The sequence below is a fragment of the Limulus polyphemus genome, unplaced genomic scaffold (assembly GCF_000517525.1).
Source record: "Limulus polyphemus unplaced genomic scaffold, Limulus_polyphemus-2.1.2 Scaffold672, whole genome shotgun sequence".
Taxonomy (NCBI): domain Eukaryota; kingdom Metazoa; phylum Arthropoda; class Merostomata; order Xiphosura; family Limulidae; genus Limulus; species Limulus polyphemus.
The window spans coordinates 50,744-64,113 of NW_013666282.1; the positions used below are offsets into that span (position 1 = coordinate 50,744).

At 33.2% G+C, this 13,370-nt stretch overlaps 1 protein-coding gene across 2 annotated transcripts in view; it reads left to right on the forward strand.

The window, feature by feature from the left end:
- The first annotated feature begins 1,711 nt into the window (after positions 1 to 1,711).
- The window catches only part of LOC106459871 (protein kinase DC2-like), an 83,339-nt gene continuing 71,680 nt past the window's right edge, over positions 1,712 to 13,370 (forward strand). For both annotated transcript variants that reach the window (XR_002610641.1, XM_022386432.1), the window contains exon 1: positions 1,712 to 2,210. Coding sequence is in view for 1 of the 2 variants with exons in the window: in XM_022386432.1 (XP_022242140.1) it covers positions 2,057 to 2,210 (154 nt within the window). In the remaining variant the exon portion in view is untranslated. The remainder of the gene's footprint in view (positions 2,211 to 13,370) is intronic.

Here is a 13,370-nt window from a genome sequence, read left to right on the forward strand (position 1 = left end):
GAAAAGAAAGCAGCATAAAGCTCAATAGAAAGTATTCGGGCTACAGATAAGTTTAATGATGACAAAGAAGTGAAACAAATGATAATAATAAAAGAAAAAGTCGGTACAATTACCCTTTTTAATTTTTGCATAACATAGAAAGACTTAACGACAGAACCTAAAACACTAAACGCCTTTTGGCATGCAACTTCCATTTTCTTAGACAGTGAAAAACAATTGTATTCACTTTTATGTTGAACAAAAATACATGTATAATTATACATAACCACAGAAAGAAGAAAAATCCCACAGGGCCTACCAAGAGCTTCAAAGTTCAATAAAAGTTCTATAACATTGTGCAGTGTTATTTTTCAGCTGATCCAGTTTTTATGATATTTTATTACATAGTCTATCAACGAATTATTTAAAAAAAACGTATAATAAGTACTCATACATTTCAAAAAAATGTCTAAACTTTTTAACACGAATTTGTTTATATATATGAAAAAGATTTCTGACATTGCTACACCACAAAATAATTCAAACAAATAGCTTGTTGAATGTTTCCAGTTTCATATAAACTTAACAAGCTAGTCTTAACATCCTTTACAGTGTATGCTTAGAAACATGATTCTTTCCTAGTTTAGTTTATATCTATCTGATTGTTTGGATTTTCAAAGCCGAAGAACACCAAAACACCGCAATAAGTATGTCCTTGTGAAAAGTTTAAAAATCAACAAAACAACAACGTTACTTTTTTCTAAACTCTACAGGATGAGGAACTATAAAGAGTTTTTTTTTCTGTAACTTTTTAGGCGTTGTATTTAACTTCTACAACATATGAAGATGCTTATTTTGTTATTCTTTTTTATGCGCTGGTTGACGTTTTTTTTCCTTTTTTATTATCAATCATCTTGATTACACTTATATCTTTCAATAAAAGCTCTGATGTTATATCATTAATATATTTACAAAGTATAAGTTAAGTTAGTTTAGATATTCGTGATCACATTATCTGTTGTGTCTACACCTCACAACACGAACTACTGAAATGTCAGTTTGTTTGTTTGTTATTAAGCACAAAGCTACACAATGGGCTATCTGTGCTCTGCCCACCACGGGTATCGAAACCCGGATTTTAGCGTTGTAAGTCCGCAGACATACCGCTGTACCACTGGGGGGGGGCCTGAAATGTCAGAAATAATATTTGCATTATTAGAATTACAGCACATATTACAAGTAATTAATAGTTCTATAGAAATGCAACCAGAAAAAAATAGCGACAAATAATTACGTTAAAATTATCCTATCAAAATATGAAATCTATTTTTATATTAGAAACTCATCTATAGTGTTTTTATATGTGTACTATATTATACATTATTTAAAAAATTGGATTTTTCATTAATGAAAACGTGCTTTCTTGTGAAAAGACGTCATTTTTGTGTAAATAGGTGAGGTGTGACCTAGTAAGATGTAGTTGGCTCTGTTTTATTTATCCTTATCCAAAAATAAATGAATGTGTTTCAACATATTACTCTCGCACAACTATGAATTTTCAACTGCCACCCCAGCAGGCTACCCCACGCACTACCCACCTTTTTCGCTCGCGTCCTATTTCCTTCCGAGTAGATTATGGATGACTACGATACAGAAACTGACAAGTGAGGGCGCTGCCATCAAGAAGCAGCCAATCGCCAGATTTTCCAGAAGAGAGACATGGTCCGTAAAAACACCGGTCTGCAGACATCACTGCTACAATCATCTTCTTCGTGATAGTTCGGTTACAGTAATATGTTTCTTCTTTTATCATGACCGATATATAAACTGTATCATGCACGTGTGCGTTTTCTGCGAACAATATTACATTAAATGGTGTAAGTTTTAAGGTTAACGTATAAGTTGAAGTTCTTTGTTTTATTAGTGTCGTCTGTTAGCTATTTGTGGGACATAGACCTGCGCTATTTGCATAATCCAAGGTATTTTGTTTGGTGTTGTTTTAAGACGAAATGAGTTAGTTCATCCCAAACTTTCAAGGAAAAATACGGTTGAGAAAAAATAGTTAGGATCTTAATGTATGGCAACCAACCTTGACAGTTTGGAACCATTTGAAACCGATAGTTTAAGTAACTTAACTGCAGGACTGAAAATGAAGGAGCCTCCAGTAACAACGGCAACTAATGGAGACAGGAATTATCGTCTGGAAGACTTTGAAAAGAAGAAGACAATAGGTTTGAAAATAATCATTTTTTTTTCTTTATTCACTTTCATATTGCAATTCCTGAGTACTTACTCCATTGTAAAATAAGACTTGCCGAAACTTGTATGCGAGCACTAATTCAATAATTAGTTTAATTTGCTAGTGATATCTTGGTTTTTATTTATATGAACAATTTTTGGATGAGTTTACTCAAATTGTACATTATTTACTGTAGAACCAAATGGTGTATTTAAATAACTCACTCGTAGGACATCGTAAACACGATTATGTATGTAAACCATTCACACAGCTTTTCACAAGTTCTGCATAACGTTTTAAGTTAAGATATCTCTTCACAACTTATTCGAGATGTGTCATTGATATGTTCGTTGTGCAGTGATCAGACTTCCATATGAGGTAATTTGGAATTTAATCCATATTTCTTAACACCTTTAAGCTATCGAAAGCTGTTCATTATTTTTTTCTTAAGAGTAACATAATTATTTTCATTGTTTTTACTTGCACATAGCACCATAGCTATAATGATGTTACACATTTTCGTAGTTAACTTATGATGATCAAAGTAGGTAAGGAGTTATTAAACTAAAAATCTAATTTACCACATCAATGCACTATAATAATTTTTAGCACCTGTTATATTATAATACACTTCTATTGTCTGCTGTAGAATTACTGATTTCAGCATTGCAAGATCGTAAACTTATTGCTGTTCCAGCGGGTAACAATACACTTCTATACTGGCTGGCCACTTTAATATGGCCCTCATATATATATTCGAGTTGTAGTTATATCCTGGTTAGTTAGCAAGACAATGGGTAAGAGCAAGGCTTATTTCAACTTTCAAAGAGGGTATGATATTTGGTCTCGGCCTGATAAGAACGTTTTTATCAATTGCCATTACTTTAAATAGCCCGTTCTTTAAAGTGTCTGACTTCAGAGTAACTAAATAATCGATAAGGAATACATCTTCCAATAGGAAACTATAGTTTTCAACAGCTGATGACAAACTGAAAGAAGACAACCGGAGAGGCTGTAAGATAAAATATATTTTTTTGTTGTGTCTCAATTGGCCAATTCCTTTGACATTGGATAGGATTTGATTAGTTCCATTGGCACCATACCAAGAATATTTCAAAACTGTAATATCGTCAGGTTCAAAAATTACGTATTTCAGTTGCTAGTAAGAAAACATGGTTTCATGTGTGTTTAGTAAAATCTATAGAAGCATGCGAGTTGAGTTGCACTGTGCCTTTTATTTTACAATTGACAGAGAAAAACTTGCGAAGTAAACTATATGAAATAATTAACCTTGCTTGTGGAACTCTTGGTGGTGGTGGTGTAAGGGTGTGGGGTACTTCTAGTAGGGCTTGGTTAATTTGACTTTTTAAAAGAATATAACATTATTATCGAATATTCCCACTCCAAAACTTATTCCGATCCTGATAGACAGTAACTCTTTCATAAATGAAATGCAACAATCCATCGCACTCGTATTGTTTGAAATTGGTTTGAGGCGCAATCATACATAATATATATTTAATCTGTAAAATCACCAGACCACATTCCGATTGAGTATCTTTGGGAATGAATCTGACATTTGTCATCGTACATCGCTGCTGACATGCACTTGTACTCCTTGAATAATTAGCTACAATCTAACTTAAATCTTCTAAGCATCTTGTGGAGTTAATTACACACTAAGTGATAGCTATTAATTACCAAGTAGGTAGATATTAAAAAATGTTGCTAATAATTTGTAATAGCTATAACGCAAAAAAAAATAGGACGAAAAAGGTTACGATATTACGCTTTCTAACAACATAAATAAGACTCTGTAAACTGGCTACTAAAACTCGTTGTTTTAATTATGTAAGCAAAAATACGTAGCTACATTCTAATATGTATAAGAAAATGCAGACTTAGATTAACTGTTGGTAAGAGGACATGATCGGAAAGGTTTTTACTGTCGAACATCTTACTTTGAATATTGTTTTGATGACGTTTCGGGAAATTTGCATGTCCTTTCTTCAGGACGGTGAGATATGTTATAACCTTCTGAAGTTCTGACACGTTCCTAGTTGAGGGCTCTTGCGTGATCTATTTTCCTATTGGCTGGGGAAAATATATTCAGTTCAATTAATTTCTAACTAGGGATACTGTAATAAATTGAACATCTTGATCCACATAAGCTAGCAACAAGAAGCGAAAAAGATCTTGGTAGCACGTTAATTAATAAACAATCTATGTATCTGGAAGGTTTTGTCGTTAGACATGCACTGTATTTTGACTGACACGAAACGTTTGTACTTATTCCTCTACTTTCACTACACGATAAATCATGGTTACAAAAAATCTGCTAATATTTTAATTAATTTTGGATACAAAATAAATCCTTCGATAATTTTGCATGTATAATTGGTTAATGTGCCTTCAAGATTTTTAGTCTTTTCAGTTTATTTTTATATGAAACGTAAGGAATACGGATCCAAGTAGAATAAACACCAGCTTACGAATGATGCAAAACAGTTTTTCTTACTTGCGGTACTTATGCTTTGGAGCTTAACTTTTAATGAGCCTGTTTGAATGGCTTTACAGTTGCTAGAATAAGTACACTACGTCGCTAACTTACATATTTGTCAGCAAAAGTACCTTCTTACGTTTTGTCGTCTTTCAAAATTTGTAGTGAATACTGGGGGTGACTTACACATCTTGATGAAAGCTTAGAAGTTTTTTTTTATTTGAACCAATGTTTCGCCGTTGCGAAACTGTATATAGTAAACCTGATAAAGTCGCAAAGGCAAAACGTTGGTTAAAGTAAAGTTCCTGTATATCTGGAGTATAAAGGCCGTTTTTTCTAAACTTGCATTTTGAGCTATCAATCGAACTAGCTGTTTGAATTTTTTTTATTTTTATATGAAACGTATATTTATTTATTTTTTCAAAGACAAGAAAATAAGCCTCAAGAAATCTTGTCAGTAAGATTCATCTTTTTACGTAGAGAAAAGAAATTCAAATTGCCATTTCTTAAATTAATTTTCAACACTGGACAAAATTCTTATCCGTAGCCCTAACAACCGATAACTTTCATTGTCTGTAGAGCACTTAGTCGATTTGTAGCACTAATGTTTTTCCTGAATAAATACTAGTCGAACTTAATTTTAGCGTTCTCTTGCTTATTACGTTTTTATCTTTCGAATATATGAATACAATGATTAAAATTATATTAGTATATTAAGAAGAAAAAAACAAACAACAACCTTAGTTCTTCTTGACTAATCATTACTTACTCACGCCAGTGAGATGAGAGGGGGGGGAGGCAACATTGCTATCATGGTGTGTTTCCACGTAAGGTTTTGAAGACTGTAATGCTTGAGGAAACACCATTTCTGCCAGTAAAACCAAGTTAATGACCATATTTTACAGTCGATCATTAATTCAGCTTCATTTCACTCGGTCGGTAGAAATTGAGAAATTCACGAGTCTGGAAGAGTTGGTACGATTTACCGGGTATATTTATTTTTGTATATTTTACTAGGGAGTCGTTGATATACCGAAGTTATATTACAACATGCGTCTAAGTAAAGTCGGTTAAACCAGCCCATGCACTATGCACGTGCATTTAGGGCTTTAAACAGCTGTAGACACTTTCAACGCTGTACAACGAGAACGCAAGCACAATTCTTTCCTCATTTCTCCTGCCTTCCAGTTGAACGAACAAGACTGCTCGCGAAGTATTCAGAGCTGTCAAAAAAAAAAAACGAACAAGACTGCTCGCGAAGTATTCAGAGCTGTCAAAAAAAAAAAAAAAAAGTTGCGAAGAAAAAATACCAGCACACAAACTTATTCGCTACTTGAAACGAAAACGCTCATATTTTCGCCAAATGACTTAATTTTTTCCCGAGGACAAGAGTCGTACATTTTATCGATAACTGTTAAATCTTAGGCCTTTCACTTGTAACACTGCAGTGCTGTACAAAGTAAACACAACAATATTACCATACATCTCGAATGGGGGTAAGTATAGAACAAGAAAAAAATAAACGGATACAAAGATTCATATTATAAGGAGTGACCAGTGAAAATGTTGGTTTATAAACAAGCCATCTTGATGAGTGACAAAGACGCCGTTATGAAATTTGCAAACCGTTTTGAACATACTTGGAGAACGTTCATCCAGAGTAAGGCTACAAAAGATGCACATGAAGAATTATTAACAAACAGCTTCTAGTTATATGTATAATTTTCTCTCAAAGCGATAAGAAAACATCGGAATACATAGGCGGCGAGTGAGGCTTTTGGGTAAGCTATACTGTCACATCTACTGTGGAAAAAAAAAAAATTGAGCTGGTGAGAAGAATACTCTAAGAAAACTTTTATTTGAGAGGGGGGCGGCTGAGCATTCTCAAGCCTCTTGCACTTGCCGCCCCTATTATAATTGTTCAAAATAGTATGACCTTTGGAAAGAAGGTGAGCTTTTATTTAACAGTTATACTGGTTAACAAAGATTTCCTCCAAGGGTAAAATAGCTCAATTTTATTGGATATAAAAGTATGAATAAAATATATTTGGTTTCTTTGTATCTCATAATTTTAAGGATAATGCCCCTGCAACTATGTATCTATAAAAGACAAATTACTTGTTTAGTATACTTAATGCACACATGCCATTGACATTATAGCCGATAGGAAATTCATAACAAAACATTATATGCTTTTGTCGAACAGTAAATTATCTTTTCTCCGAAAGGGGGCCGAAGATCGTCTGGAGAGATCACTTATTTTAACCACCAGCACTATTATACACTAATGTATTGTCTGTCAGTCAGTCAGTAGAAAATAAAATGACGCTACATATCGTAGTTTTAATTAGTTATTTACTGTACTCGCTCCTGCCATGTGCACGTGTCTCGCTTGCTATACAGCGTAAATATAGTAAATGTGGTCACCAAACTACTTTGTCTGTTCTTTGCTTTTAAAATAATCAATAAATTGTTTGTCAGAAGACTGTTTTGTCTGTAATTTTGTTTCAATATAATCATGATAGCCCATCGAAATGACTTCCTATATCGAGAAAACAAAATGCTTGGTCTCTGGGAATCTAGATGTGACAGATTTGTTGAGGTACAAAACTTCACAATTCCTTTAGTAAGTGGCAGAACAAAAAATATAAATATGTTAACCAGTGTAATTAATTATGTATATAAAAATTGGTATTCGATTGGGCGTTAGTTGGATACCTCCGAGATAGACTGACTTGTGTGTCTGCCGATGTTACGATGTTCGTCTTTACCTACACTCCCACATCACGTTTATATAAGAACAGTTTAGTTTACTGATGACGCAATGCTGATTCAGGGCAGAGTTGTTGTTTTTTTATCTACAGGCTTTCTGATATATAAAACAATAATTATGAAGTGCTACTGAAAGTCTTACGTTCATATCAAGTGCTTATTAACAGTAACAAATTTATTCTTTACTCTTTTCTTCACCGTTATGCGATCACATTTATGTTTAAGGGCAAACTTACTTTATACTTCGGTAGTTTAATGCTTTTAAATCTATTTCGAAAGTACTGCAGATTTATAAAGGCCTCACACCACGACCACGTCTTGTGGACTGAATGAAACTTGTAATATTTAAACGCTTGACATTTACGTGTTTTGTAGTTGTGTCATAAACGTTGAATGTGACCTTTTTCGATAATGCAGTGTGTTTATTCTAGGTATTGTAAGAACTACATGCTTTATTTTGTAGACTTGTTAGATGGCAAACGCATGCGTGGATTTATTCCTAAATCACGTGACTGATGGATTGAGCATAAAGTATGTGCAGGCAGCTAACTTTTTAACCGATATATTTAAAATATACTGGAACAGTCGAACAAAAAAATTGGACAGTGCTACAATACTAATAACGTTTTCACATTGAGTAAAGAATTAATCATTTTTGATCGAGCTTTTGTAAATATTGTAAAAATCGCACTCAAGCCTGCAGCCATCGATCGTAGCTGGGAAACAGTTGCAAGTTCGAAATTCTCTTGAAATGTTAAGTAATCATGGATACCTTCCCACATATAATCTCATTGAGAATTAAATGGGGGAAAATATGTTTTAAAGTAACGTGGCGATTGTATGTAACAAATTTGTATTATTTTTATTTAACCAGTGAAAAGGAACTTATCCTACTAGTATGTACAAAATATTCTGCATCAGTCTAAAGGTTTTATAACAAATATCTTAGAAGCAGATCCGTAAGACAATGCTAACATTAAGTTGAAAAATTCATAGTGTATAATTACAAGGCTATCTTCTATAGTGTATGAAAGAATCTAGCAATTTTTCAGTGTCATCAGCATGCTTAGTTCTAGATTATCAAAATCTCCAGAGATTTCCTTAAGTCGTCAAAGAATCAGAATGACTTCTTGTTGTTTTTTACCGGTTTACTCGCAGCTCATCCAATAGGGCTGAAAGAAAATCCTACATGAAATGTTGCTCATGTTGCAATAGATAAATTCTACCCATTCTCCATGGTGATATTAGTTTTAAGGCAGAAAAAAATTAAAGTGAAAAAAAAGTGACACCTCACCATCGATTACCGCCGTACGTTTTGCAACCTCATTCATCAAAGTTAATATAATTAGGGGGATTTATACAGGGCTAAACGAAACAATTCAGAAGCACTGCTGTATACTTTAATTTTATTTTTCTGTTTGTCTTCGACATCTATAAATAGTTCGTACCGCACAACCCGACGACTTTATTAACTACATTGTACAAGATAAAACTCGGTGCCTTCTTCTATTAAACTGTGGATGAGAAGGAATAAGTTGTCAATTTTAATTTTTGTACCATATCGCATGGCTGAAAATCAGTATTGACTTTAAGCATGTTTTTTTTCATGTTGGTCGCGTTCGGAAGCTGACCATGCATGATGTACACGCGCACATTGTCCTCTACCAGTTACAACGATGGTAAAAAAAACAAACTGTTTTGCATGTTTATTAGTAATCTTCAGATCGATGAAACCGAAAAAAACTATCTTTCCGGTGCATTTCACTGCCATTTTACAGCCAAGTCCAAAACTTTTTTCATACAGGAATTAAGTCTACAGAATTAAAATTTGGAGCTCCAACGCGAAAATTACGCTTATTGTTAAAAATGCAAACATAAAGAAGTATCGAAACACGTCTGCTACAAGCACACTTTTTTTCTGTTTTAATTTTTCGGTACAATTTTCGTGAAACATTGTACTTAAATATATTTAGTTCTGATCTCTCATGTAATAAACCTGAGCTAATTTAACCTATTGTCTTCAAATATGCAGAAATGTAAACACGTTATGATGACACAAGTAATTTTACATATAAACAAACATAAAGATTGAAAATAATATTCATTAGACTGTACAGATTATTGAAAACAATTCAACTGTTGTATCTGCTTTTCCTACTACATGCCCAGGTGGTTAGGAAGCTCAATTCGCAATCTTGAGGGTCGCGGGTTCGAATCCACCAAACATGCTCGCCCTTTCAGCCGTTATAATGTGACAGTCAATCTCACTATTCGTTGGTAAGAGAGTAGTCCAAGAGTTGGCGATGGGTGGTGTTAACTAGGTGTCTTCTCTCCAGTCTATTACTGCTAAATTAGGGACGGCTAATGCAGATAGCCCTGGTGTAGCTTTGCGCGAAATTCACAACAAACCAAACCTTTTTCTACTGTGTTAGCATCTGTGATCTAAGTTTTAAAAGTCGTATTGATTAGATTGTTCAGATTATTCAAAATAACTCACTTTTCCGTTATGTCTGCTTTTCCTACTGTTAGCATTTGCGACCTAAATAAGTTTCAAAACTCGTAATTATCTTTGTAACACCTCAAAGCCTTTATTGGAGCTAATAACGAAATAAATGGATTTTTTCTTTTACTTAATAGTTATCACTTCTCATAGGAGGTTTCTATTAGATGCCAGTGTACATGCTTTATTGGCTTCACGGGAATTATCCATCAATTAAACTGGGAGAAGTTTAAATTAATTTAGTATAATTCTCATAGCTTCTGTATATGATGTATCCTCGTGTAGAATTCCTCTATTGTTGTCAATGTTTAAGTCAGATTTCGTCCAATGAATACTCGTGTAGCAAAGTATCGTAACAGTTCTAGTTCGAGGAAAGATTTAATTAATTTTATTATTCATTTTTAAATGCAAGTTTTCACCAAGTTAACTCTAGTACCATCCAATAACAAGAGTTAGGAACCGATTAGAAATTGTTTTTGAATTTGCAATGAAATGTTCAATTTTAAGGAGGAAAATTATTAAACTACTTGTTAAAAAAGTTATAGTGAAACAAAAAAAAAAGAAAATTAGGACGTACGACACTTCAATATTGTCGCTTGATTTATTAATGAAAGTTGTGCAAAATGATGCTGAATAGGTAGATGAACAGAAGAGCTACCAATCAGCCTAAATACATTACGTAAACGATAGAATGGGTGAATTATTAATTAAATTAAAAATTTGTAGGAGAATGCGAATTATTAATCAACTGTATAAGTGAGTGATTAAAAAAAAATAATGTTGGTCGAAAGAACGAGTAAAAAACGGTTGTATGATGTCCAGAAGCTGAAACGTCATCCCCTTTTAAACAGTCAGTTGCAGACCATTAAAGTTCTCAAACTTGTGTATATTCTGCCTAAAGATCCAGTGAAGCTACATGATGAACTGTGGATGAAATAAACAGTGAAAGAGTATACGAGTGTATAAAATTAAGCTAATATTTTAAGGAATGAGTAAGTGAGAGAGAATGTAACTAGCTGGAATGAATGGGTCAGATAAAAACAAGCTAACGAAAACCAAGTGAAGCAAGTCAGTAAGAAAGAACCATCTGTGTGGAATAAGATATGAGCTTCAGAAACAACAAGAAACTCTGAACATCAAACATTTGTTCTGTATAAACGACCGTTTATACTAGTTTTTCTGTAGTATAATTATTTGATTAAACTCAAATTTAGAGGGAATTTAAATAAAGACAAATAGAAGTGTTATATTATTAAATTGTTTTACTGCGTCTTCGATAGAAAGCGTACAACATAAATGATTTGTGATAATTTTTTACACGCGCACACATTTCACAACAATTGAACTATATAATTCATAAACGGTTACGTAAACAAACTTGATATAACTATCGCTTCTGTACTCGCACCATATAAATTATCTAAATCCTGATATTCCCATTATTATTAAAACGAAATAGTCATATATATGTAACACAAAGAATGCAAACAAGAATATATGAATGATACAATTATACATAGATTATTCCTACACGACTTTCAATATTTAAATTTAATGTTACAATGTAAAATGCATACTTGACTCTAATATTACTGCAGTTGGAAGTTGTATATTCCTGACTGTTGGTATGCATTTTATCATATGGTTAAGTTAGGTAAGGCATCAGTATAGTGTAACTAAGCCTAGGACTTGCGAAGGAAAACCAAGATGAGTCAAAACATGTCTTGATTAATCAAGACTCGCTACAGACTCTTTCCTTGTAATACTCGTGCATGTTACAGAGTAACATTAAATTTTAATATTGAAAGTCGGATGATCTATGTATAGCTGTATCATCCGGTTCTTACTGGCAGGATGTTGCTTTCTTCTGGTTTTTACTGGCAGGATGTTGCTTTCTTCTGGTTTTTACTGGCAGGATGTTGCTTTATTCGCATCTCCCAGTCTTCTCTCGTTAACTTCGGTTATTTTTATTCTTTTCTCGACCCACGTCGAATCGGTCCCTTTCTTTCTGACCTTGCTCCTGTTTCTCGTATATCGTACTATTATAACGTTTCATAACCATAGGGTCTTTAGTTTCCATACCGGTTGAACTAAGAAAGGTAGCTGCTATACCCGCTCAATCCAATCATTTTTTAATGACTTAGGAATCAAGGAGGTTACAGTATTCTTAGAGAGTAACCAAAGACCGGCAGCTTCCTTACTCATCTTTAACCGATGTTACCTTACTCCTAGCTTCATAACAAATTTGGGTTTTGTTTTTATAACAACTTAATAATAAGACTACTTAGGCAGACAAGATACGCAACAGATTGAGGGAGTGAAACAGTTTACAGAATGTGCTAATAACACTGGTCCCCGCAACAAAACTTGTTACATCTATAATATAAAAGAACCATTATTTTACAATTACTCTTTTTGACACATGGGGAAAACTCCTAAATCTATTACTTGCTGAATATCCTGTTCATTTATTACAGTATACTACTTGTATTATCGAAAGGTGTACATCTACATTAGTTTTGTTGAACACTTGTTGAAAGAAATCTAGCTTAGCCTGGCTAGCGTACAAAGAAAACTGTTCATTACCGACTTAACTTGACTGGCTATTTTTGTTTGTTAGATTTAGTTACCCTATAAAAAAGCCATAAATTTCATTCGCGTCTGGTGGACACTCGTAATATGGGTCGTTCACTCGACATGTCTTATCATCGACTTCTTTGATAGCAAACTGTGCAACTTTCCATTTATTATCAGTTCATTACGTTAAGTTTCTTACATTGTTTTACCAATTTAAAAGCACAAAATGAAACTTGTAAAAGTACCCTGACGCAAAACTAATTATCTTTCTTTAACACTGTCACAATAGCTGATTAGATAATAAGCAATAGAACTAGAAATGTTTTAAACACTTAATCAGCTATATTGTGGTAGTTTGTCACTAATTGTAACCAAGCGTAAGGGTTAACTTTGGCAAAACACCCATTCATATTAATCAAAAACTAGTAAACCGAAGATGTACTCTGTCTGGAAAGTTTAATTTAACTTTCCACTTTTTTATCCTTTAATAGTAGGAAATACGAAAGTCCATTAAAAACTAAAGATCAGGGTTACAGAATAACAAATCATTATTAATCGTCTATAAAAAAAAAAAACAAAAAAACAAAAAAAAACACTAATTAAATAACATTAGCTAAAGTTAAGTCTGACTGTGAGAAGTGTGAAAAATAAAATTATAAAATACATCAACAAATTTACCAATGCATGTTTTTACCGAGTACATGGCTCATACATATTTGTATAAAAAAAAAAAAAAAAAAAAAAAAAAAAAAACAAAAAAAAAAAACACTAATTAAATAACATTAGCTAAAGTTAAGTCTGAC